This window comes from Geotrypetes seraphini, chromosome 1, assembly GCF_902459505.1.
Source record: "Geotrypetes seraphini chromosome 1, aGeoSer1.1, whole genome shotgun sequence".
In the NCBI taxonomy this organism is placed as follows: Eukaryota; Metazoa; Chordata; class Amphibia; order Gymnophiona; family Dermophiidae; genus Geotrypetes; species Geotrypetes seraphini.
The window spans coordinates 152,655,236-152,682,828 of NC_047084.1; the positions used below are offsets into that span (position 1 = coordinate 152,655,236).

At 49.8% G+C, this 27,593-nt stretch overlaps 1 protein-coding gene across 6 annotated transcripts in view; it reads right to left on the bottom strand.

The window, feature by feature from the left end:
- The window catches only part of OTUD4 (OTU deubiquitinase 4), a 214,915-nt gene extending 193,138 nt beyond the window's left edge, over positions 1-21,777 (bottom strand). For 2 of the 6 annotated variants that reach the window (XM_033940020.1, XM_033940021.1), the window contains exon 1: positions 20,554-21,777. In XM_033940020.1, the coding sequence (XP_033795911.1) occupies positions 20,554-20,685 (132 nt within the window). In that variant the 5' untranslated portion in view covers positions 20,686-21,777. Of the gene's footprint in view, positions 1-6,982; positions 7,207-20,059; positions 20,428-20,553 lie in introns of those variants that run through there. The other 4 variants (XM_033940019.1, XM_033940018.1, XM_033940023.1 and 1 more) reach the window with 4 other exon arrangements.
- Positions 21,778-27,593: the final 5,816 nt, after the last annotated feature.

A 27,593-nucleotide genomic window follows, 5' to 3' on the forward strand; every position in this document is an offset into this window, starting at 1 on the left:
TTTCTGGAATCCTGTGAATTACAGGACCGGAGGCAACATGGATTCACTGATCAATTTCTTTGACTGGGTGTCCAGAGAATTGGATAGAGGTTGTGCGCTAGATGTGGTGTATTTAGATTTTAGTTCCTCACAAGGTAAACTACCAAAGTTAGCAAATGTAGGAAGAAGTGTCAAAGAATACCACACAAAGGTTCATTTATTTTCACCTTAGAGTATTAAAGGAGCTGAAGATGGAAATCGGTGAACTACTGCAAAACCTTGCCAACCTGTCAATTAAAACTGGACAGATACCAGAAGACTGGAAGATAGCGAACGTCACCCCAATTTTCAAAAAAGGGTCAAGAGGAGAAACGGGCAACTACAGACTGGTGAGTCTTACGTCTGTCCCTGGAAAGATGGTTGAAGCATTGATTAAAGATAGCATAGTTCGGCACTTGGATACACACGACCTGATGAGAGCCAGTCAACATGGCTTCAGGAAAGGGAAGTCATGTTTGACGAATTTACTACAATTCTTTGAAACAGTAAACAAATCTATCGATAACGGGGAACCAGTGGACATAATATACCTGGACTTCCAGAAAGCGTTCGATAAAGTTCCACACGAAAGACTTCTCAGAAAATTACAAAGCCACGAAATAGAGGGAGACATACTAAGGTGGATAGGTAAAAGGCTGGAAAACAGATTGGAGAGGGTAGGCATAAATGGGAAGCTCTCAGACTGGGAGAAAGTGATTAGCGGCATGCCCCAGGGCTCGGTTCTTGGGCCCATCTTATTTAATATTTTCATCAACGATCTAGAAGAAGGAACGTCCAGTGATATCATCAAGTTTGCAGATGATACAAAGCTATGTCGGACAATCAGATCACAAAAGGACAGCGAGGAACTACAGAGAGACTTGAGCCAGTTAGAGAGATGGGCAGAGAAGTGGCAGATGAAGTTTAATGTGGAAAAGTGCAAAGTAATGCATTTGGGCAGAAAGAATAAGGAGCATGAGTTTAGCATGTCAGGTGCAACTCTGAGTAAGAGTGAACGAGAAAAAGACCTGGGGGTACTGATAGATAGGATCCTGAAGCCGTCAGCTCAATGTGCGGTGGCGGCAAAGAAAGCAAATAAAATGTTGGGCATGATAAAGAAGGAAATCACGAGTAGATCGGAGTGTGTCATAATGCCGCTTTATAGAGCTATGGTCAGACCACACTTGGAATACTGTGTCCAACACTGGTCTCCCTATCTAAAGAAGGATATAAAACTGCTCGAGAGGGTGCAGAGGCGAGCAACGAAACTGGTAAAAGGTATGGAGAACTTGAACTATGAAGAACGGCTTAGAAAACTGGGACTGTTCTCCCTTGAGAAGAGGAGACTGAGAGGGGATATGATTGAGACTTTTAAAATAATAAAAGGAATCGACAAGATAGAGCAGGACAAAAAGTTATTTGCGATGTCAAATGTGACTAGGACAAGAGGTCATGGACTGAAGTTGAGGGGGGACAAGTCTAGGACAAATGCCAGGAGGTTCTGCTTCACACAGCGAGTGGAGGACACCTGGAACGCTCTCCCGGTGGAGATTGCTGCGGAACCCACCGTTCTAGGATTTAAGGGCAAGTTAGATGCACGTCTCCTTGGAAGGCGCATAGAGGGTTACAAGTGACTAAGTTTTTCGCCAGGTTACACCTGGCTGGGCCTCCGCGTGAGCGGATCACCGCGTGAGCATATCCAAGGTCTGTTCCGGTGATGGCAGTTCTTATGGTAATGGTAACCTCCACTGGTAATGCTGCAATTTTTGCAGCTTAATTTAAATATTTTTAATTTAAATATTAAATATATAAATATCAATTGTTTTTTTAACTTTTCAGACAATTGATATTTATATATTTATTTAAATTAAGCTGTAAAAATTACTATTACCACAAGTGTCTAAGGTGAAAATAAATGAACCTTTGTGTGGTATTCTGAGACACTTCCTCCTACTTTTGCTAACCTCGGTAGTTTACCTTGTGAGGAACTAGATTATTAGTGGCAAACTCCAATTTTTCACATTTTGTATATTGTGAGTATTTAGATTTTAGCAAAGCCTTTCACAGTGTTCCACACAGACTTCTAATAAACTGAGTGCCCTCGAGATGGGTCCCAAAGCGACGGGTTGGGTCAAGAACTGGTTGAGTGGAAGGTGACAGAGGGTAGTGATCAATGGAGATCGCTCTGAGGAAAGGGATGTTACCAGTGGTGTGCTTCAAGGTTCTGTTCTTGGGCCTGTTCTTTTAACATTTTTATAAAAGATATTGCTGAAGGGTTATCGGTAAGATTTGCCTCTTTGCGGATGATACCAAAATCTGCAATAGAGTAGACACACCGGATGGTGTGAATAACATGAAGAAAGTCCTGGCGAAGCTTGAAGAATGGTCTGAAATTTGGCAGCTAAAATTTAATGTTAAGAAATGCAAGGCCATGCATTTGTGAACGATACAGATTAGGGAGTGAAGAGCTTATGTGCACAATAGAAGAGTGGGACTTGGGTGTGACTGTATGTGATGATCTTAAGGTGGCCAAACAGGTTGAAAAGGTGACAGCAAAAGCTAGAAGGATGCTAGGTTGCATAGGGAGAGGTATGGTTAGTAGGAAAAAGGAGGTATTGATGCCTCTGTATAAGACTTTGGTGAGACTTCATTTAGAATACTGTGTACAATTCTGGAGGTCGCACCTTCAAAAAGATATAAAAAGGATGGAGTCTGTCCAGAGGAAGGCTACTAAAATGGTATGTGGTCTTCATCATAAGGCATATGGGGACAGACTTAAAGATCTCAATCTGTATACTTTGGAGGAAAGGTGGGAGAGGGAAGATATGATAGAGACGTTTAAATACCTACATAATGTAAATGTGCATGAGTCAAGTCTTTTTAATTTAAAAGGAAACTCTGCAATGAGAGGGCATAGGATGAAGTTAAAAGGTGATAGGCTCCTTAGTAATCTAAGGAAATACTTTTTTTACAAAAAGGGTGGTAGACACATGGAACAGTCTCCCAGCAGAAGTGGTGGAGACAGAGACTTTGTCTGAATTCAAAAGGGACTGGGATAGGCACGTGGGATCTTTCCGAGATAGAAAGAGATAATGGTTACTTCAGATGGCCATTTGGCCTTTATCTGCCACCATGTTTCTAAAAGTAATAAAAGAAAACCCCAGCCCGCCCCCCCCCCCCCCCCCAAGTAGAGGTTCATCAACACACTAAAAAAGCAATAAAAAATATACATATACAATAGCAGAATGAATCCCCAAACCAAGAAAAGCAATATCAAGAAGATGATAGTTGTGCCTCTTTCCAAGAGAGATATGGGCCCCAAACTTTAGAAAAGGACACCAGATTACCAGACCTTAGGGCGGTTAACTTTGTCATCAGAAAAATAAAATCCAATCTATGGAGTACCGCTGTCAAGTACGGTGGTGAAGGAATTTTCCAGGCTCTTGCCAACACCAGCCTAGCTACCACAAAAATGTGGGAAGCCAGCCGGTGAACCAAGGAACTAACCCAGGCGGACGAACATGCAAAAGGCAACACTCCGCCTGACCCAGTTAATGCTCACCCATGATCTGGTGTACCAAAACAAATAAAGAGTTTCAAAAGCCACCAATTTTTGGGCAAGCCCACCAATGTGAAACATATCCCCCAAATCTCATAGACAAGCCGGCGTATAGTACCAGCTAGAGAATGACACGGGGACTGTTTACCGTGGTAAACTGCGGGTCACCGCAGTAAATCCGCAGGAATGGAGACATTTGCAACTGGTTTACCGCAGGAATAGGGACAAAACCTTTCACCGCCCCGTGGGAATGGGGACAAGACCTTTTACCACCCCATGGGAGCGGTAGAAAGTCTTACTCCTGTGGTAAAAAAAAATTGCACCCTTGTCAAACTCGGCATCTTCTCCCCAGCTCCTCTTGCGCCTATTTTACCTTCAGGAGCCAGCCATGCCACAATGAAGACAGAAGAAACCTAAAACCAAAGCCTGAGACCAATGTGATTTGAAGAATAAAATTACCAGACAACAAAAAGAAAAAAAATAAATTTATTTTAAATTTTGTGACTAGAATATTTCAGATTTGAAATATGTATCCTGCTAGAGCTGGTATTAGATATAACTATGGACTGCAAAGTCCAGGCTGTGCTTCTTTAGCTTCCAGCTGGCTTAGGGCTCTCTCTCTGACCAGGGGGCAGTTGCCCTAGTTGCACTCCCCTAACATTATTCTTGCCATTTGTAACTAAAGTATTGTTAGCTTGATTTTTATATGTAGCATTCTGTAGTAATTTGGTTTGTTCAGTTTTCACAATAGTGAAGGGGATATTTGTGAAAGGGAGAGGAGATGGGTTTTGTTGAACCTTGCTCTGTTTTATTTGTGTTTATAAAATGACAATTGTCAGAGGAGAAGCTTCCACCCACAAACACATGACTGCAGGGTGGCACAAGCAGGCTTCGCTGGCATCAGTTTTTTTTCTAAAGCACTGTGAAGGTAAGGGGGAGAGAGGGAGATAGATTTGGCCGGAGGTAGAGAGGGAGGGAAGGGACCGCGTGCCTTCACTCCCTTAAGTTTCTTTACGCCGCGAAGGTAAGGGGGAGGGAGGGAGATTCTCGGGCCCCTGAAGGGCAGTGAGGTGGCGAGAGGGAAGGGTGGATGCTGCAGGGACGGGGCCTTGAAGGGGACGGCGGGGACAAGGCAGTGAAGGGGACGGCGGGTTCGGGGTGGTGAAGGGAACGGTGGTCCGGGGACGGGGACAGATTTTTTTTCCCTGTGTCATTCTCTAGTACCACGGAACACATTTCATGTCCATTCTGGCAGGAGCGAGCTTTCTGCGCTCCTGTCCCTCCCTCGCTGGATGTCTGCCTCCTCATTGTCTCAGGTCCAGCAACGCACAAGGCAGGAGCGAGCTTTTTGCATTCCAACTGGGCCCACACCGCTTCCAGAATGGCTGCCGTCAGTTGTCATGAGTCCCGCAAGAACTGACAACAGCCAGTCAGGGAACGGTGCAGGCCCAGCTTGGAGAGCGAAAAGCTCACTCCTACCTTGTGCACCGCTGGCCCCAAGAAAATGAGGAGGTAGCTGTCCAGCAAGGGAGGGGCAGGAGCGAGGAAAGCTCGCTCCTGATGAAACACCGCTGCACCACCAGAATTTAAAGGTTCCGGGGGACTGGGACTGCCTACCACTTAGACCTGCCCTGTATTCTGTCCCACCACTAGACCACCAGAGGGGGTACAGGGCAGGGTGGGGGGACAGGGTGCAGAGCCTGGCAGGGAGAGGGGCTAGCTGCTTAGCCTGGTAGGGCAGGGAGGGAAGGGGGCTGGGTTCGGAGCCTGGCAAGGAGAGTGTGGTTGGGTGCAAAGCCTGGCAGGGAGTGAGGGGGGCTGGGTGCAGAGCCTGGTATAAATTAGTACACAATTTGGTGCAGATTGTTTTTTTTCCTCCTCTAAATCTAGGGTGCGTCTTATGGTCAGGTGTGTCTTATAATGCGAAAAATACAGTATCTACTAGAAAAGATATTAGCAAGTAGGAACCTAGGTGCTGTCTTTCGAAAATTGAATGTCAATTATAGATTCTATGTTGATGATATTCTTTTTTCCAATGGATGACTGGAAAACTGAATTGAATGTAAAATTGTCTGTGTGTTTGAAAGCGGTGGATGATTGGATGACAGATCATAAGCTGGTTCTAAATCTTACCAAGACAGGTATGATATTAATTGGTAAGAAGACCGACCCCCTTTGGCATCAAAGTGTCGTGGTGAATAACATGAAATTTGTAATATGTAGACAGTTGAAGATTCTGGGAGTCTGATTCGATTCAACTTTGAGTATGAAAGATTAAGTGACACAATATTCTGAACACAGTATATCCAGAATACAACCTCAAGTCTGCAATCAAGGGTGTCTAGTCATCAATGCATTTTACATAAAGTCCCCAGCTCCCTCACCCCTCCCCATATCCTAATCCTTATTGAACACCCAAAGCAAATTAAAGACCTCTCCCCATGACTACAACAAACATCAATCCGAGGTCCTGTGTTCTTATGGACCCTGAATTAATGCAGCCATAAATTGAGAAATCTATATACCCCAACCAACAAATTACCAACAGCTGTTCACCCCAAGAATCCTATTCCCTTCATAGGTTAACTGTTTCTCGATCCCCCAAGTTTAAACAACTAGATTGCAAAGTCTCTCCCCAGAAATATACCACCACCCCCCTCTTACACATCCCCACATCCCTCCCAAACAACCCCCTTCCCATCTTCACAATTTGTTACATAGTAAGCTGCGCCCAGTAGGCGATAAAATATTCAAATAAGGACCCCATACCTTCATAAAAGTATTTGTTGCTTTAAGTCTCCCTTTGACTTCTTTGGCTTCCCATCCTGCCAATGTTTGGAGGGAGGCCCTCCAGTGCCACTCATTTCCGAGTTACTAAAATCATTTTGCGCCACAATTTCTTCTTCTTAGGCAAGGCTATGAAAGCACCAGGTAAATCCAGCATCATTTGTTCCTTTGTCCCCACAAAATGAACCCCAACCACTCTTCGTATAAAGCTCCATATCGCTTTCCAAAAAACCCTGTATGGGTACACACCACCAAAACATATGTCCCAATGTCCCAGCAGGCTGAGTAAAATATTTAAACCTTAAAGTATTAGAACAGATGGGGACTTTATACAGTATACTGTATATCCCTATGTATAGGCCACCCCTATGTATAGGCCACCCCTATGTATAGGCTGCAGAAAATGCCGATTTAGGTTTTAAAACTCTTAGATAGCCGTCCCATGTTACTAGCCATGGCTTATCTACCCTGTTTCCCCGAATATATGACACTGTCTTATATTTTTAAAAACTCCAAAATATGCACAAGGTCTTATTTTCAGGGGGATGTCTTATTTTTCCCCCTTATTTGAAGAAGAATACAGTACACATTTATTGCTGAAAAAAAGACATTTATTACCTGTATATGGTACAGGTCATCACATCTCCATATTTCCATTCTCTGTTAATTTGGTAGGTAATTGCTCTAGCATACCAAGGAAGGAGCAGAGGGGTAGTCTGTTCTGGGTATAGGCAGGGTGTGTGCATGGAGCAGGTGTGGGTCCGCAGTCCACGTGTGCCATCATTGTTCCACTGGCCCCAAATTCTCTCATATCAATTTCCTGTTCCAGGGTAGGGGACCAGCAGAGCTGACACACACACACGTCCTGTCCCCACCCTGAAAGCCTGATGCCCCCCCCGACTCCCCCCTCCCCCCGCAGGACCGCTCGCACCCCCACCCCGAAGGACCGCTCGAATGCACTCCCACCCGCACCCGCACCCTGAAGGACCGCTCGCACCCCCACAGCTTCCCGACCCCCCCCCCCCATCATGTACAAGCTTATACCGGTGTCCTGCTGCTACCTCTTGGCGGTCCCGACTCCCCGACACGATCGGGGCAAGAGGGAGCTCAAGCCCTCTTGCCCCGCCGACTCCCCAACAATATCGGGCCAGGAGGGAGCCCAAGTCCTCCTGGCCCTGGCGAACCCCCCCCCCCGCTAGTTGTTCGGGCCAGGAGGGAGCCCAAGACCTCCTGGCCACGGCGACCCCCTACCACCACCCCGCACTACATTACGGGCAGGAGGGATCCCAGGCCCTCCTGCCCTCGACGCAAACCCCCCTCCCCCCAACGACCGCCCCCCCAAGAACCTCCGACCGCCCCCCCAGCCGACCCGCGACCCCCCTGGCCGACCCCCACGACACCCCCACCCCCCTTCCCCGTACCTTTCTGTAGTTGGCCGGACAGACGGGAGCCAAACCCGCCTGTCCGGCAGGCAGCCAACGACGGAATGAGGCCGGATTGGCCCATCCGTCCCAAAGCTCGCCTACTGGTGGGGCCTAAGGCGCCTGGGCCAATCAGAATAGGCCCGGGAGCCTTAGGTCCCTCCTGGGGGCGGGGCCTTGGGCACATGGTCGGGTTGGGCCCAAGGGGGGTGGGGGTGTCGTGGGGGTCGGCCAGGGGGGTCGCGGGTCGGCTGGGGGGGCGGTCGGAGGTTCTTGGGGGGGGCGGTCGTTGGAGGGAGGGGGGGTTTGCGTCGAGGGCAGGAGGGCCTGGGATCCCTCCTGCCCGTAATGTAGTGCGGGATGGGGGTAGGGGGTCGCCGTGGCCAGGAGGGTTTGGGCTCCCTCCTAGCCCGAACAACTAGCGGGGGGGGGAGGGGTCGCCAGGGCCAGGAGGACTTGGGCTCCCTCCTGGCCCGATATTGTCGGGGAGTTGGGGAGTCGGCGGGGCAAGAGGGCTTGGGCTCCCTTTTAAGAACATAAGAACATAAGAAGCGCCATCTCCGGATCAGACCTTCGGTCCATCAAGTCCGGCGATCTGCACACGCGGAGGCCCTGCTAGGTATACACCTGGCTTATTTTATAGCCAACCATATCTTTATATGCCTCTCTCAAGGAGATATGCATCTAGTTTGCTTTTGAAGCCTAGGACTGTCGATTCCGCAATAATCTCCCCTGGGAGAGTATTCCAGATGTCAACCACTCTCTGTGTGAAGCAGAACTTCCTGATATTAGTCCTGAACTTGCCCCCCCTTAGCTTCATTTCATGTCCTCTTGTCCGTGTCAAATTGGACAATGTAAATAATCTTCTCTGCTCTATTTTGTCGATTCCTTTCAGTATTTTGAAGGTCTCGATCATATCCCCACGCAGTCTCCTTTTCTCAAGGGAGAACAATCCCAGTGTTTTAAGTCGATCCTCATATTCCAGTTTCTCCATACCCTTCACTAGTTTAGTTGCTCGTCTCTGCACCCTCTCCAGCAGTTTTATATCCTTCTTTAGGTAGGGAGACCAATGTTGGATGCAGTATTCCAAGTGGGGTCTGACCATTGCCCTATAAAGCGGCATTATAACTTTCTCCGATCTACTCGAGATTCCTTTCTTTATCATGCCCAACATTCTATTTGCCTTATTTGCCGCTGCCGCACATTGTGCCAACGGCTTCAGGGTCCTATCTATCAGTACACCCAGATCCCTTTCTTGTTCACTTTTTCCCAGAGTTGCACCTGACATTCTGTACTCGTATTCCTTATTTTTACTGCCTAAATGCATTACCTTGCATTTCTCCACGTTGAACTTCATCTGCCATTTCTCCGCCCATTTTTCTAACCGACACAAATCGCTCTGGAGTTCCTCACTGTCCTCCTGCGATCTGATTGCCCGGCAGAGTTTTGTGTCGTCTGCAAACTTGATGATCTCACTGGATGTTCCGTTTTCCAGGTCATTGATATAAATATTAAAAAGGATCGGCCCAAGTACCGAGCCCTGGGGTACACCACTAGTCACTTTCTCCCAGTCGGAGAACTTCCCATTTATGCCCACTCTCTGCTTCCTGTTATCCAGCCATTTGCCTATCCATCTTTGTATATCTCCCTCTATGCCATGGCTTTGTAGTTTCCTGAGAAGTCTTTCGTGTGGAACTTTGTCAAATGCTTTCTGGAAGTCCAAGTATATTATGTCCACCGGCTTTCCACTATCAATTTGCTTGTTCACGGTCTCAAAGAATTGGAGTAAATTCGTCAAACACGATTTCCCTTTCCTGAATCCATGTTGACTGGGTTTCATCAAGTCGTGTGTGTCCAAATGCTGAACTATGCTATCCTTGATCAGTGATTCAATCATCTTGCCGGGGACAGACGTAAGACTCACAGGTCTATAGTTGCCCGGTTCTCCTCTCGATCCTTTTTTGAAAATTGGCGTGACGTTCACTTTCTTCCAGTCGTTTGGTATCTGACCAGTTCTGATTGACAGGTTTGCAAGTTTTTGCAATAACTCTCCGATTTCAACCTTCAATTCCTTCAAGACTCTCGGGTGAATTTCATCCGGTCCAGGGGATTTGTCACTTTTAAGTTTGTCAATCTGGTAGTATATCTGATCTAAGTTCACTTCAACTGTGGTGATAGTGTCGGGGAGTCGGGGGGGCAAGAGGGCTTGGGCTCCCTCTTGCCCCGATCGTGTCGGGGGTGCCGCGGTTGGCTGGGGCAAGAGGGCTTGAGCTCCCTCTTGCCCCGATCGTGTCGGGACCGCCAAGAGGAAGCAGGAGGACACCGGTAGGAGCTTCTACATGATGGGGGTGGTCGGGAGGCTGTGGGGGTGCTTGCCAAATAGTGCCTTATTTTTGGGGGGGGGCCTTATATTTCCCAGGTGGGGAAAAAAAGGGGGGTGTCTTACTAAAGGAGGAGGTCCTATAATGGGGGAAACATGGTAAGAGGTTTTTAAACCTACAGTGGCCTATACATTATTCCCCCTTAAATACCTCCTCCCTTGCTGCCCTCTCTGCTGGTAAATACCTCGTGGACAGGTGCCTCCTGCAATCATGCTGTGCAGGGCAGGAGCGATGTTTGCGATCTCAAGCCTTGCCCCGCTTCCTGATTGGCTGCCGTCAGTTCTCATAATGGCAGCCATTCAGGAAGTAGTGCGGGGTGAGACTTGAGATCGCATACATCGCTACTGCCCTGCACAGCGTGATTGGAGGAGGCAGCACCTGCCAGCAGAGATGTCTTTGGAGTCGGACAGCGACACATGCAGAGGGGCCTTGGCCTAAGCTCCAAGGCCGGCACCAACCTGACTCCAAGTGATGGGCCGCGCCTTCCACCAGCGTCCACAGTTTGCTCAGGTATTTAAGGGGGATGATTTTTAAAAAAAAAGTTCAGGTGCAGTACTCATCTAATGGTGCAGGTTATCTAACAGCGAGTTTTAATGTCTTTAGATAAGCCGCCCCATTTAAGCAAACTGCACCCACTGCACAGATTTGTAAAACCCATGTATAGGCCACGGCCTATACATGGGGAAATATGGTACTTTTAACTGCTGTGCCCTGTACTTTTAACAAGCTACAGTGCCCTGACTTCTCTTCAAATTACTGTTGACTTCAGCCTAAAAGCTGATTCTGCCACTGTCAGGTAGAGCAGGAGAAACAAAAACACTTAACTCTCCACATCCCTCAATCACCAGCATTTTTATTCCCCACTCTTCCCTCTCTATAGCCTTATGTTCCCTTAACCTAGGGGTCTTCAAAGTCCCTCCTTGAGGGCTGCAATCCAGTCGGATTTTCAGGATTTCCCCAATGAATATGCATGAGATCTATATGCATGCACTGCTTTCAATGCATATTCATTGGGGAAATCCTGAAAACCCGACTGGATTGCGGCCCTCAAGGAGGGACTTTGAGATCCATGCCTTAACCCAAAATATCCTCTCTCACCATCATGCCTAACCCTCCCAAAAAACCACTTCAAAAAAATAAAATCTATGAAATTAAAGAACCAAAGCTGTACAAAAGCTACTATGAAAATATTCCAGCTGCACCCCTGTGCCAATAGCAGTGAAAAATTATACAAAGGAAGAAGTTGCAGATATTTATTGTACCTGAAATTCATACTGTGTGAGTTGCTCCACTGTATGTCTCCATCAGTTTATGGCAACATAATGAAAACTCAGAAAGCAATTCTAGTTAATAGTAAGGTTATGATTGTTTTTTGTATCAATAAAGTTTATTGCAACAACATCAATATAGTGATTGCCATCTTGGGATGATGAAAGATGCCAAAGTGATATAGTGATTTCAATGCTCTTAAGTTATATAGCACACAGTGGCTCTGCATTGAAAAGAAGCTGTGGTTGAATATGACTTCCTGCTCTTGATACTGTCTTTGTGTTGAGCGCCATGCCACTCTCTTAAAAGCTAATATTTTTTAGTGCTGTGAAGCACAGTTACTTACGGTAACAGGTGTTATCAGGGACAGCATGCAGATATTCTCGACATGTGGGTGACGTCATCCACGGAGCCCTGTCACGGACAGCTTTCAAGCAAACTTGATTGAAGATCTCAAAGTTTGCTAGTGCTGCACCATGCATGCGTGTGCCTTCCTGCTCCACTAGAGGGCGTGTCCCCTCCTCGTGGTCTTCAGTTCAGATAGCTAGCAAAGAAGCCAACCCAGGGAGGTGGGAGGGTTGCGAGAATACCTGCCTGCTGTCCCTGGATAACACCTGTTACGGTAAGTAACTGTGCTTTATCCCAGGACAAGCAGGCAGCATATTCTCGACATGTGGGTGACCTCCAAGCTAACCCGGATGGGACGGTGGGAGAGTTGGCAATTTAGAAGAACAGATAACACAAAACCGACTGGCCGAACTGGCCGTTGTTCCTAGAAAAGGTATCCAGACAGTAGTGAGAGGTGAATGTATGAACCAAGGACCACGTGGTGGCCTTGCAGAACTCCTCAATAGGCGTGGACCTGAGGAAAGCGACAGACACCGCCATCGCTATGACTTTATGCCCCTTGACCCGACCCGGCAGCGGGAGACCAGCCTGAGCGTAGTAGCAGAAGGAAATACAAGCAGCCAACGTATGCTTGGAAACAGGGCGGCCCAACCGATTGGGATCAAAAGATAGGAAGAGTTGAGGAGTCGTCCGATGAGACTGGGTGCGTTGGAGGTAAAAAGCCAACATCCTCTTTCAGTCAAGGGTGTGAAGCGCCACCTCACCCGAATGAGAGTGGGGCTTTGAAAAAAACACCAGAAGAACAATGGACTAGTTGAGGTAAAAGTCCGAAACCACCTTGGGCAAGAACTTGGGATGAGTACGAAGGATCACCTTGTCGTGATGAAATACAGTGAAAGGCAACCAGCGCTTGCAGCTCACCGACTCTGCGCGCAGACGTGAGAGCAACCAGGAACACCACCTTCCAAGTGAGGTACCTCAGATGAACCTTTTCAATGGGTTCAAACGGAGGTTTCATCAATTGAGCCAGAACCACATTAAGATCCCAAACCACCGGAGGGGGCTTGAGTGGAGGATGAATATTGAAGAGGCCCTTCAAAAATCGGGAAACCACCAGATGGACGGAGAGCGGTTTCCCATCAAGCGGCTGATGAAAGGCAGCAATCACACTGAGGTGGACTCGAATAGATGTCGATTTGAAGCCAGACCGAGACAAGTGGAACAGATAATCCAGCACGGAAGGCAAGGAGGCAGATAGTGGCTCCATGCGGTGCTCAGCACACCACGCAGCAAATCTGGTCCATTTCTGGGAATAGCATTGTCGAGTGGAACTCTTCCGAGAGGCCTCAAGAACATCCCTCACCAACTGATAGAAGCCGAAAGAGGGAGGCACGTAGAGAGGAACCAAGCTGTTAAGTGTAGAGTCTGCAGATTGGGATGCAACAGCATCTCTGAGACAGCAGAGAAAGAAACACAGACAGCAGCAGAGGCTCCCTGACATTGAGTTGAAGGAGAAGGGAGAACCACGGCTGTCAGGGCCAGCGAGGAGCTATCAAGATCATGGTGGTGCGAGCTGACTCGAGCTGCACGAGAGTCCTCAAGATCAAAGGAAAAGGAGGGAACGCGTAGAGGAACCGGCCCGTCCAATCCAGCAGGAAAGCATCTGCTTCGAGATGATCCGGGGAGTAAATCCTGGAACAGAAGTAAGGCAGCTTGCGGTTGAGGGGAGAGGCGAACAGATCTATTTGCGGCGTCCCCCATCGAGCAAACACCTGGTGCAGAATCGAGGCATGGAGCGACCACTCATGAGGCTAGAGAAGTCGACTCAACCTGTCCGCAAGGCAGTTGTGTTCTCCCTGGATGTAGTCCACTCGAAGGAAGATGTTGTGGCTGATTGCCCACTCCCAGAGCCAAAGAGCCTCCCGACACAGAGACAGGGAACCTGTACCCCCCTGTTTGTTCACATAATACATTGCCACCTGGTTGTCCGTGAGCACCAGGACGACCTGATCCTGAAGCATATGACGAAAGGAAACCAGGGCATTGAAAATGGCCCGAAGCTCCAACAGGTTGATGAGCTCCCCCAGGCATACGCGGAGGAGTCCGTTGTGAGGACCTTCTGCGGCGGGGGCGCGAGAAAGAGCAAACCTCTCGAAAGATTGGAAGAATGCGTCCACCAGTGGAGTGAACGCTTTAAGGAGGGAGTCACCGTAATGCGCCGAGAGGCAGAATCCCGGTCCTGTCTCCACTGGGACGCCAGAGTCCACTGTGGTATGCGGAGGTGAAGCCTGGCGAATGGAGTCACATGAACCGTGGAGGCCATGTGGCCCAACAGGATCATCATCTGTTTGGCGGAGGTCATGGACAGAAGGGCGACCCTCTGGCACAGGTGGATAAGGGCAGTTTGCCGAGACTGAGGCAGGAATGAGCGGAGGCGAACCGTGTCCAGCACCGCCCCAATGAACTGCAGAGACTGAGAAGGGCTCAACTGGGACTTTGGAAAGTTGACCTCAAAGCCCAGATTCTGAAGGAAGAAAATAGTCCGTTGGGTCGCTGAAATAACCCCCTCCCGCGATGGTGCTTTGACAAGCCAGTCGTCGAGGTACAGAAACACCTGAAGACCCTGCGACCGCAGGGCCCCCGCTACCACCACGAGGCATTTGGTGAACACCCGAGGGAATGAATCGAGCCCAAATGGAAGGACCTGATACTGCAGGTGAAGGTCTCCCACCTGAAACCGAAGGAACCTGCGAGAGGCCGGGTGGATCGGAATGTGAGTGTAGGCCTCCTTGAGGTCCAAGGAGCAAAGGCAGTCCCCCTCGTCCAGCAGGGGGTACAACAGGGGAAGAAAAAGCATACGGAACTTCTCCTTGACCAGGAACTTGTTCAGCTCTCGGAGGTCCAGGATAGGGCGCAGGTCCCCGGTCTTTTTGGGGACCAGAAAGTACCGGGAGTAAAACCCCGAGCCCCGTTAACACACCTCCTCCACAGCCTGGAGACGAAGGAGGGCATGGGCCTCCTGGAGAAGAAGGGGGAGTTGCGCTTTGTTCGAAGGACACCCTCCTGGTGGCCGGGCAGGAGGCGGCGCCCAGAAATGCAGAGAATACCCCTCCCGGATGACGGAGAGGACCCAATTGTCCGCCATAATCACAGCCCAACGGGGAGAAAAGGCACTGAGGCGGCCCCCCTATAGGCAGAGGAGAAGGCTCGAGGATGGAGGGGGCTGGCCCGCCCCAACCCAGATAGTCAAAAGGACGGCACGGGCTTAGCCATCGCCGGTGCCTGAGGCTTCTGAGGGGCCCTCTGCTGCTGCTGGCACCGAGGAGGCGGCCTGGAAAACACCGGCGTCAACTTCTGGAGGTAGCGCCGGGGGGGCAACTTATACAACTTCAGAGGGGCGGGCTTCACCTTGGGCCGTACCAACAAGGCGAAGGAGCGCTCATGCTCAGAGAGGCGTTTGGTGGCTGCCTCGATAGAGTCATCAAAGAGTTCGTTGCCCAAGCACAGGAGATTTGCCAGCTGGTCCTGCAGATTCAGGTCCATGTCCATGATGCAGAGCCAAGCCAATTGGCGCATGGCTATTGCAAAAGCAGAGACCCTGGAGGAGAGTTCAAAGGCATCATATGATGCCTGAAACATATAAAGTCGAATCTGCGACAAGGTATCCAGGAGCTGGCGAAATTCCGCCTGGCGACGGATTGGCAAGTCCTCCAGAAAGGAGGGCATAGATTTAATGCATTGTTTTGAGGTAGGAGGTGAACATGAAGTTGTAGTTCAGCACCCTATTGGCCATCATCGAGTTTTGGTACAGGCGCCTGCCAAACTTGTCCATAGTCCGGCCCTCCCGGCCCGGGAGTACAGCAGCATAGACTCGTGAAGGATTAGACTTCTTCAGGAAGACTCCACCACCAGGGATTGGTGGGAGAGTTGAGCCTTCTCAAAGCTTTTACAGGGGACTGTAAGGGTACCTGGACCCCATTTTGGACGGAATAGCTGGGATAGCACAAGGAGTCTCCAGATTCCGGAAGAAGATCTGCTGCAAGACCGGATTCAAAGGAAGACGAAGTGATTCCTTAGGAGGATAAGGAAGCTCCATCTCCTCCAAATATTCCTGGGTGTACCTGGAATCAGACTGGAGGTCCAATTGCAGCGCCTTTCCCAGGTCCAACACAAACTTGGTGAAGGAGGACGGCTTACCTGCAGACGGCCTCCCCCCCCCACCGGGGATAAGCCGAGCGAGACTTCGGGGCAGCAGAAAATGAGGGGGATGCCTCCCACGAATACTGCGCCGGGGTATCAGTGTCCACAAGCATGGACGGCGAGGAGGCCCCACTGAAGGAACGAGGAGTCGACAACTGCTTGCGTCGAGGAACCCGGAAAGGTGAAGACCCCGGGGTCCGAGGAACAGAGAACTGGGCAGCCCACTCCGATGAGCCCCGGTGACCCTGGAGGGAAGCGAGAGTCCTCAACCCCGGTCTCCGCAGTCCGGAGATCGGGGCGGGAGGAGAGGGGTCAGACAGGACGAGGTCCGACGGCTTAATGGACCCCATAGTGCGAGGACCCGGGGATCGACCTCGCCTCGGGGGAGAATCCCTGGGTCGCTTTGCAGCTCTCTGCCTCAAGTACGAAGCACGTCTCGACTGGTGCTTCGCCCGAGGCCGGGCAGTGGGAGAAGTCCGCCTCGACGGAACCAGTGAGGAATCACTCGAGGACAAGCGTCGAGACCGACGCAATGTGCCTCGAGAGTCCCCAGCGCGACGCTCAGGCTGGTCTACAACGAGCGAGGTCGAGGCCGGGGCAAGTTGGGCTAAAGCCAAGGAGATCTGCGAAGTTAAAATAGCCTTAAGCATATCCTCGAACATCGGCACGGAGACCATAGGGTTCGGACGAACCGGTGCTCCACTGCACTCCAACGAGGGTGACCTCGACGCAGAGTATTCCCTTAAAGTGGAGGCATGCTTGGGAGTAGGTCTCTTCGAGGCCAGCAGGACTACGCTCACTGCCTGGGAGGCCAGAGACTCCGAGGAAGGCTTCTTCGGTAGCTGAGCTGAACCTGAAAGAGGAAGAGGAGACTTACCCGAAGCCGAGGTCTTTGAAGCAGGGGCCCCCTAGGACTTCAAGGCCGAGGGAGATTTGCCCGGGACCGAGGTCTTCGAGGCCGACGTCAAGACCGAGGCCGGGGTCGAGGTGTCACCAGCTTCAAGGTCAAGGATCCTCACCCGACGCAGACGAAGAGCCCGAGGCTGAAGGGTGACGCAACGAGGACAGGAGTCCGAGGGGTGATCGACACCGAGGCAAAGCATACACCATGATAGAGATAACCCGACCGCACTGCGTGCATTTTTTAAACCCGGTGAGAGGCCGGGACATAAGGCGAAGAGAGGGGGCCACGGCGCAGGCGAGGCCGAGCGGCCACAAAAAGACCGGGATGCCCCGGTCACAGAGAACCGAAAACAAAACTTTTTTTTTTTAGTTATATGGCATTAAAAAAAGAAAACAATAAAACGCAGAGCACAGCGACTTCCGACTCGAAAACAAGAAAAGAAGCCGCGGTGCAAGAAAGCCACAGGATCGCAGAGAAGAGAGACAGGGCTTTCTGGCTCCGCAGAAAACTAAGAACTGAAGACCACAAGGAGGGGACGCACCCTCTAGTTGAGCAGGAAGGCACACGCATGTGTGGTGCAGCACTATCAAACTTTGAGATCTTCAATCAAGTTTGCTTGAAAGCTGTCCGCGATGGGGCTCCGTGGATGACGTCACCCACATGTCAAAAATATGCTGTCTGCTTGTCCTGGGATAACATGAGGAATGGTCTAGTGGCATAGCTGCTGCTTGAGCACCCTGAGCTTGTGGGATCGAATCCCAGTGATCTTGGGCAAGTCACGTAATCCTTCTTGTGACCTTGGGCAAGTCACTTAAATCTTCCATTGCCCCAGGTACAAAATAAGTGGGATTAGAATTGAACATAAGGACTCTTTCGTAAACAAAGAACCAACTAGCAGGGAAGAAAAATTCCACAGAATACCATTTGGTAAATCTTCAATGAAGGCTCTTGACAAAGTATTCAAAGGCAAGGAAATAACACTCCAAACAAAGATCAGACTTGTCCATGCACTGATTTTCTCAGTGATCAATTACGGATGGAAAAGCTGGACACTACGGAAACAAGACAGAGAGAAAACTGACTCATTTTAGCTTTGGTGCTGGAGAAGAATTTTATGCATGCCATGGACTGCCAAAAAAACCTAACAAATAGATTCTGGAAGAGATCAAATCAGCAATGTCACTTAAAGCACAAATGATGAAGTTAGGACTGTCTTATTTTGGTCACACCGTCGGATGAGAAAGATCACTGGAGAAGGACATCATGTTTGAGAAGATTGAAGGAACCAGGCAAAAAGGCCGACCTGCAATCAGAAAGAAGGCTGGAAACTTTGAAAGCAACCATGGGAATGACGTTGGAGGACCTTACCGGACTTGCACAAAACCGATTTCTTTTTAGATATGTAATTCATCAAGTCGCTAAGACTCAAACACAAGTATGTAAACCGCTTTGAATGTGTAACAACAAAAAGGTGGCATTCCCCTTTATACAGTTTTTTACACAAGTTTCAAGTTTCTTTACTTTTGATATACCGTTTATTATACAGGTATCTGAATGGTTAACAATATAATAGAATATAAAAATTATAAAATAGAAATAAAAACATATCTAAGCTAAAAGGAGGGAAGCACTTATGCATTGATGTACATGATCCAGAAAGGCAAAATGGGGAGAGGAAAATTATTAAATACATCGAGATGGAAAATAAAAATAAAGGGTGGAAGGGGGAAGTACATTTGGGGTCGCTTCAAAAGAAGCATTTTGGTTGTCAAAGAAGTTCTGCAAAAGAGAAACAACTGTCGTTGAAGTCAGGGTTAACAGGGTATAGGCGTCTTTAAAAAGGAGGGTTTTAAGTTTGATTTTAAATTTATCTGAAGAGTTTTCTAAACGAAGGTCAGCAGGAAGGGCATTCCACAGGGTGGGAGCAGTAGCAGAGAAGATGGATTTGCAGGCAGTGTCGTAGAAGAGTTCTCTTATCAAAGGGATGGTGAATAGATTTTGATTACTAGATCGAAGAGTCCTACAAGATGCATATGGAATTAGAAATTTATCAATGAAAAGTTGGTTGATGGGAGTGTTTTGTTTTGATGGCAAGAAGTAGTATTTTATAGGTAAGGCAATGAGTGATGGGCAGCCAGTATGCTTTGCGGAGGAGAGGAGTAATGTGGTCGAATTATTTTTGGATAGTAGATTAGTTTCACCGCAGTGTTTTGTACTAATTGGACGCAACAAATTTCTTTCAGTTATGCCTTGGTAGAGAAGTTACAGTAGTCTAGGGTCGAAATAACAAGGGAATGGATCAGTATATTAACTGAGGGAGAATCGATAAGAGATAGAGCGGATGAGTAGTATTTTTGTGTTATGGCACTGATTTGCTGATGGAATGTAAGATCTTTATCGAGGATAATGCCAAGAAGTTTAACTTTGTTGTCCATTTGAATAGGAGAGGAATCAATGTTAACGGGAGCACAGACTTTGGTCACAACACTATTTATGTTACCCTAAGCTAGTGAAGGCATACAGTGGAACAACTTGCATGGTGTGAATTTCAGGCACAATAATATATGTGACTCCTTCCCTTATCTAGATCTTTCACTGTTATTAGCACAGGTATGCAAGTGCAACATTTTCACAGTAGTAGCCCTCTTTAAGATATAAAGGCTACTTTTTTGCCCTGATGAGTGGCACAGAATCATCATTGGCAACTCCACTGTGCCGCTGATCAGGGCATGGGACGCAATATCACACCCCATTAGTCTATCCTGATCAGTGACACAAAGGAGTCACCATTGCTCCGGCAATGACTTTGGGGGGGGGGGGGTGAAGACAAAATGGGTGAGGCTGTCACTGTCCTCTGACTTTCTCTCTGATCCATGGCACTAATGAGCCACTGCTGCTCCCTGTGCTCCTGCTCCCTTCACCACACCGCACACTTTTTCATAATACAGTGGTTCTCAAACCTGGCCCTAGAGGGTGGGGGGGTACCCCGGTAAGTCAGGTTTTCAGGATCTCCACAATAAATAATCATGAGAAAGATGTGCATACCTGCATTCATCGCATGCATATCTCTCTTATTATTCGTTGTGGATATTCTGAAACCAGACTGGCTGGGATGCTTCCAGGGCCAGTTTTGGGAACCAAAATGAATGGTACAGCGAAACAACTGCCACACCTCCGATTCTACTGCGATCGGTGACATAAAACTGCAAAAGCGACTTCTCAGCAGGCTCTCAATGGAAAAGGGCAGGACCGAGAGCCAGTATCCTGTTTTCTGTGAAAATACTAAAAATAAAAAACCAACCCCTCCTAACTGTTAAGATCATCCCCTGAACTGCATTTTTTTTGTGAGTGGATCCTGGGATGGAGGCATTTCGGGGGGAGCCCGGGCCGAGCCCTTCCAGGGCAGCAGCGGCTTTAGTAACCCTATAGTTACATTGCACTGTTAGCAACCAGAGGAGGCCGTTAGGGGTCAGCCGCAGGACCTGGAGAGCGCGTGCTCGGCCCCCTTTCCCCCCTCCTATACCGCGCTGGCTGCCTGGATCTAGAGGCCGCAGCACATAGTAACCACCCCGGGAGTCGGCAATTCCCTCCCTACAGGGCCCGGCCGAGACCCCCCTCTCGCAGCTCCACGGCGGCCGCGGCTCCCTCCTGCCCACACCCACTGACCTGCTCGGCCACGGCCCTGAAAAGGCACGATCCGTCCTTGGCGACCCGCTTCCGATAGAAGCCCTGGGAGCGCAAGTAGCCGTCCATGAGAGCCTCGCTCTTCCCGCCGCCGTCGCCGGCCGCCGCATCCATGCTCCCCGGCCTTCAGGGCAGCCGCGCACGGGCAGCCCGCATCGCTGAGAGAGACACACTGGGGGGGGGGGAGGCAGGATCGGGCGCGCTCCTCCGGAAACAGAAATCGCCGCCGAACCCGGAACGAAGAGCTCCGGCGGGTGAGAGGAAGGAGCAGGTGAGTGAACAAGAGAGGGGGGGGAGGGGCACGCGCCGCCGAAGAAACACGCACGGCCAAAAACTTTGTTTTCACTTTCGGACCGACGCCGCACGGCCTGCTGGGAGTTGTGGTTTCCCGCGGCCCCGGCGGCCGGCTCTACGAAATTGAGGGAAGGGGGCGCCGCGGGCTGCGACGGAACTACGATTCCCGGAAGCCATTGCGTCTCCGAAGGGGTGGGGGAAGGATGTGGAGGGGGAGCCCCGCTTTCGGCCTGGAAAGAAAGGGTCTCCCTGACTTGCCTGTTCCTAAACTCCCCCACCGTTTAGCGAGCGCAAAACTGTCCGCTTCTCCGAGACGTTCCCGTAAATGCGGCCCTCGCGGGCGGCTGGGCCGGGGCTGTGGGGGTGCGTTCTCTGGTTGCTATGTTGCAGGGGGTGGGAGCGGCTTTGCGGCCGTCGTTAGGGAACAGAAAGCGGCTGAGGAAGCGGGAATTTGTTTGTTGTTGTTTTTTTTTTTTTTGGGGGGGGGGGTTAACCTTATGCGCCCGCCGCGGGTCGACAACTCGATTTGAATCCACCGAGGTAACGGATTATCAAGTAACAGAACTGAATCTTTCTGTTAGGTCAATTTTTTTTTCTTTTAACTAGTTTTCTGGGCAAACCGCGTTCTCTTCTGGGGGGAAGTGCCAGTGAATGCCAAGGCCTGCGAGTTAAGAGGAAGCGTTAGCAGTTGGCCTGGGAGTTCGAACGAACCTCAGCAAAGCCCGAAGCGAGCTTGTTTTCCTCTATGCGTGCGTTGCTTTTGGGAAAATCTAAAGTCCAGGCCTGTTGCATCCTGTAACGTTTCGCGCGTTTTAAAAATGGCTAAAGGACCAAAGTGATATATTTTATTTTAAAAGGGGGTGACATTCAGAGCTAGGTGGTGATAACGCAAATAGCAGGTGTATAACTTTTAAACGGATGATGTAGGACAGGGGTTCCCAACCTGGGGGTGCGACCAAATGGCTCGTGTCCCTTAGTGATGACTCACGAGCCATCACTCAGCCAGCGTTCTTTGAGTAGTGGTAGTAGTAGGTTGTTGTGATATTATTTTTTTGTAGGGGGTGCGAACCTTAATCATATATTTCCTACAGGTGTGGGGGTGTAGAAAAAGATACCTCTCTGCACTAGAAATTTCTACAGGTCCACAGTATGGGATTTTGGTACCTGGTTTTGGATGCTCTTATATATGTGGGCTGTTCAAGGCTTCGGTGCTGTTAGAGCTGATTACTGACTCCCTGCGGTAGTTACAGTTAGCCTCCCTTCCACTCTGTTCTATCCTGAGCAGAGTGAGAGCACAGCCCACATCTTTTCCCTTGCATCCTGATATGAGTGTTTTAGTCATGGAGCGCTGGGATGCTCTTGAGTGGCAACAGATATTTGCTCAGCCTAAGGTGGATTCCTTGGTAGCTCAGGTAACCAAGTGCACATCCTTGCTTAGAGAGGGAGGCGTAGTATTAAGTTTTAAATGTTTTTTTAATTCAACATGAATCTAAAATACATTAGAAACATGAATGTAAAATGTTCAGTGTTTTACAATTTCAAGTCCCCCCCCCCCAATCTTCTAGGTACTCCTGCAACAATTATATTGATGACTTCACAACTGTACAACAATAAAGAAGTGCAGTGGTATAAAACATGTCCAGGTTTATATTTTGCTTAACCCCCCCTTACTGTACAATAAAACGGGTTTTAGTGAACTGCAATGGGAAATAAGCATATAAGAAGATTAGGACATTAGATACATACATAAAGTCTCCCCCAAAGCCCCAATTACTGACGCACACCCCATATGAAACCTACTTAAGAAAACTATCCCTCTTGCTAATCCCCCATCTACTCTCCTCCCTTATTCCCCCCACCCAATAACGCAACAGAGCCCTCCAAGCCAGAGCAAACTAACTGACCCTAGAATCTCAGGGGGAGTAGCAAAAAAAAAAATCCAAAGTACAAAAAAAAAATGCAGTGTGGAGCTAATATTGAGAGGGAAAAAATCCTCAACGCACTAGGACAGGAGCCTAAGAGTTTAAGGCACAGAAAATGAGGGATCCCCCATCTGATTCATAAAGTTCCCCCTGATTCTTGGGTGCAACGTATATATGTATGCCCCCCCCCCCCCATGGGCAATAAGTGTTTCTTACATTTAAAAGTCACCTGCAAATCTCTAAGTTCTATCAGCAGGAGATCATTGAATTTGTGCCTCCAATGCCAGAAATAGGGGGTATTGGGTTGTGTCCTGTATTGAAGAATACTTTTCTTCCCCACTATGTATACCTTCATCACCCAAATTCTAGGACCTGTACTCCTAAGGCTGACCCTTGGCCCATATATAGTTCCCACATGGGACTTGATAGATTGATGCAGTACCCATTCCAAGTAAGTTGTCACTGACCTCCAAAAAGCAGCAATAGAACCATACCCCCATAATGCGTGGATCAGGGAGTTCAACTCAATATAACATTATCCCAGGACAAGCAGGCATGATATTCTCACATGTGGGTGACGTCATCTACGGAGCCCCGATGCGGACAGCTTTTTTCAAGCAAACTTGATTGAAGATTTAAGTTTGCTCTGCTGCTCCACGCATGCGTGCCTTCCTGCTCCACTTGAGGGCGCATCCCCTTCTCGTGGTCTCCAGTTCAAATTTTTCCGCTGAGCCTAGAAGTCGTGTGTTTTTAGGCTCTGCCCCAACTGCCTTCTAGCACCGCAATTTTTTCTTTTTTTTAATCGATTAAGTCGCTGTGCGCGTTTATTTCTTGTTTTATTTATTTGTTCCTGCTTCGTTTTGACCGACCCGGAGGCTTCCGGGTCGCCGCAGCCGCGTGGCTACTTGAGCCGCAGCCAGTTTGTTTTCTATGTCCAGGCCTTTGACCGGCTTTAAAAAGTGCACCCGGTGCGAGCGGCTTTTTTCTATCACAGACCTGCATCGCCGGTGCATCCTCTGCCTGGGGGCCGCCCATCCAACTGATTCTTGCCCCCAGTGCGCTACTTTTCAGAACTGGGCCCTCCGTCGAAGGAAAGCCCGCATGGCGGACCTTTTCGCCGCCGACCAGCCCACTACCTCGGCCTCGAGGTCGGCCTCGGCCCCAGCCTTGATCTCGGCCCCGAATACCTTGGCACCGCCTCGAGACTCGACCCCGAAGTCCTCAGGTACGCAGAAAGCCTCGGCTCCGGGTAAGTCTCCTCTTCCTTCTTCAGGTTCCGTGACGGCGAAGAAGCCAACCTCGGGGACACCGGTGGCGCATGGGGGAAGTTCCATGCCTTCGGCCCCGGCGAAGTCCTCCAAGCCCTCGGGACGTGCCTCCACCACCCGGGAATACTCAAAATCGAGGTCGCCCTCGGTGGAGTGCACTGCAGCATCGGACATGCCCTCAATGCTGTCCGTGCCCGTTTTTCAGGACATGCTCCGGGCGATGATCTCGTCGGAGCTGTCCGCTGCACTGGCCCATCTGCAACCGGCCCCGACCTCGACCCCGCGTGCGCCGGACCAGCCTGAGCCTTGCGTCGAGCCCCCTCGGGGCAAGGTGCGCCAGCCTCGCCGCATCTCATCCTCGTCGGATTCCTCGCTGAGGCGCTCGAGACGCTCTCCCTCCACGGAGCGCCGCGGGGCGAAGCGTCGCTCTAAAATGATCGAAACCTCGAACCGCCGTACCTCTAAGAAGGCCCGGAGTTCTCCCACTGTACGGGGCCGTTCCCCGGCGCCTCGTGCGGGACCGCTGAAGGTAGTAGAGCTATCACTTTCCAACCCTCAGATTCTCCTAACTCCCCCTCGGTCCGGGGCTCCGAACCAAGGTTCCAGGCTTTCGCCGAGGGAGTCCGGGTCCAGGTCGCCGACTCGACATCGGTCGGTACCTCGTACCCCGGCATCGTCTCCAAGGGGCTCCTCGAGATGACGCAGGTCCCCGACCCCGGAACACTTTCGCAGTGTCTCCCCTGTCTCGGAGCGCGGGTCGGAGCTTGAACTTCGATATTCGAGGGAAGCCTCCCCGTCCTTCTCCGCCCAACGGAGGTCTCGTTCACCGTCCCCACACGGGGCTCCGGGAACGTCCCGTCCCTCCTTCACTCGCTTTGTCCAGGACATGGGCCATGCTCTGGACTTAGACCTCCAGTCCGACTCAAGATACTCTAAGGAGTACCTGGCGGAGCTGGATATGCCGTCACCGCCCAGAGAGTCCCTTCGCCTACTGCTCAACCCGGTACTCCAACAGGCCTTCATCAGGAATCTGGAGACCCTTATATGGTAACGGCTGTCCCCTCCAAAATGGAGTCCAAGTATCGTACAGTACCCTGCCCAGGGTTTGAACACCCACAGCTCTCCCACCAATCGCTGTTGGTAGAATCTTCCTTAAAAAAGGCTCACCCCTCCCGGGTCTCGGCGGCTGTCCCCCCAGGTCGAGAGGGTCGGACCCTTGACAAGTTCGGCAGGAGACTGTACCAGAACTCCATGATGGCCTCTAGGGTGCAAAATTACACCTTCACATCCTACCTGAAACACCTCATTGGACTGCTGGGAGCCTTTGCGACTGACTTGCCGGCCTCCCGCCAAGGAGCCTTTGTCTTGCTCTTGGAGGTGTTCTCCAACCTACGCCTCCATTTATTCCACGCGGCCTATGATGGCTTTGAACTTTCCTCTAGGGTGGCAGCCTTTGCTATCGCCATGCGCTAGCTTGGTTGCGCCTGGTCGACATGGACCCCAACTTACAGGACCGGTTGGCTAACCTCCCCTGTGTGGGCAAAGAACTTTTTGATGATACCATTGAGGCTGCTACGAAACGCCTTTCTGAACACGAACGCTTGTTTGCCTCCCTCGTCCGGCCTAAGCCAAAATCGCCCGCGTCCAGGCCATTCAGGGCCCCCCCGCGCCGCTACCCACAAAAATCTACTGCTTTCTCGCGGCCTCCACATCCTAAGTTCTTGCCTAAGGTGGTGTCTGACTTCCACCTCAATCAGTCCATTGTCTTGCCAGTGTTTTTTCCCAAGCCCCACTCTCATCCTGGAGAGGTGGCGCTCCATACTCTTGACTGTAAGAGAGCGTTGGCCTTTTACCTTCAACGCACTCAATCTCATCGGACAGTCCCACAACTGTTTTTGTCCTTCGACCCTAATCGATTGGGTCGCCCAGTTTCCAAGCGCACCTTGTCCAATTGGTTGGCTGCTTGTATTTCTTTTTGCTACGCTCAGGTTGGTCTCGCGCTGCATGGTCAAGTAACGGGACATAGGGTCCGGGCTATGGCAGCTTCTGTTGCTTTCCTCCGGTCTACTCCTGTGGAGGACATATGTAAAGCTGCCACTTGGTCTTCGGTTCATACGTTCACCTCCCACTACTGTCTGGACACTTTGTCCAGAAGCGACGGCCGGTTTGGCCAGTCGGTGTTACGTAACCTGTTTTCCTAAATTGCCATCCTCCCACCTGCCCTTTTTTGGTTGGCTTGGAGGTCACCCACATGTGAGAATATCATGTCTGCTTGTCCTGGGATAAAGCACAGTTACTTACCGTAACAGTTGTTATCCAGGGACAGCAGGCATATATTCTCACAACTCGCCCACCTCCCCGAGGTTGGCTTCTTTACTGGTTATGTGAACTGGAGACCACGAGGAGGGGATGCGCCCTCTAGTGGAGCAGGAAGGCACGCATGCGTGGAGCAGCAGAGCAAACTTAAATCTTCAATCAAGTTTGCTTGAAAAAAGCTGTCCGCATCGGGGCTCCGTAGATGACGTCACCCACATGTAAGAATATATGCCTGCTGTCCCTGGATAACACCTGTTACGGTAAGTAACTGTGCTTTTCAGACACTGGGCAGACCCCAAGAATCCCATATTGTAAGCCTATTCTAATGCTAAAGTTGGAGACAGGCAAAATGATCTGTCCGTCGGTGAAGGGCCCGTCTGGGACTCTAAGCTTTGTAAGCTTCCCTCTTCCGTGAGAACATGCTGCAATTGAACTATCTCGCAAGTGGTCTTGTCTTTGTTCTACTATCTACAACAACTACGGAAAATAAGAAACTATTTTTCTGAACCAGACTTTTCACAATTTCTCTATACCTTCATCCTCTCCCGCATGGACTACTGCAATACATTATTCAAGGGACTGACTGCAAAAAATATTAAGCGTCTCCAATGTGTACAAAATGCATCAATCAGACTACTGAAGAACCTTTGCGCCTGCAATTCATTTTCTCAAGCATTAGTGTTGGCCCACTGGCTACCCATAGCCAAATGTTGCATCTTCAAAGGCTTAGTACTTGAGTTCAAGTCCTTACACGACATGAATCCTGACTACATATCAGCCAAACTCCCACCTTATGTCCCAAACAGATCCCTCCACTTCCAGGAGGAAAAGCGTCTTCAAATACCACCTGGTCGGAGCCTCAAACTAGAAAGTGCCAGACGAAGGCATACTCTCACTTCTCATACTCTCACTTCTTACCAAAGCACTAGAATCAGCTACCTCCTAACATCAAATCTCATAATGGATTTTTGAGCTTTAGGAAAGCAATAAAAAACTACCTCTTCACCTGACTCCTCAAGACAAGCTAGCATTCAGATGGTTACTCTCAAACCACAGTATTCTTAATAGATATTCAACTGACACTCTCCCTTTGCACACAATGACTCTCTTCCTGTGCATGCTTTAGACTCCAAGTGTCTGCTAATCCAGAACAACTGAACTAGACTCATCTCACGCGGCGGCCCTTAGGACAAAGACCAGTACCCTATTTGAGTCTAGCCTT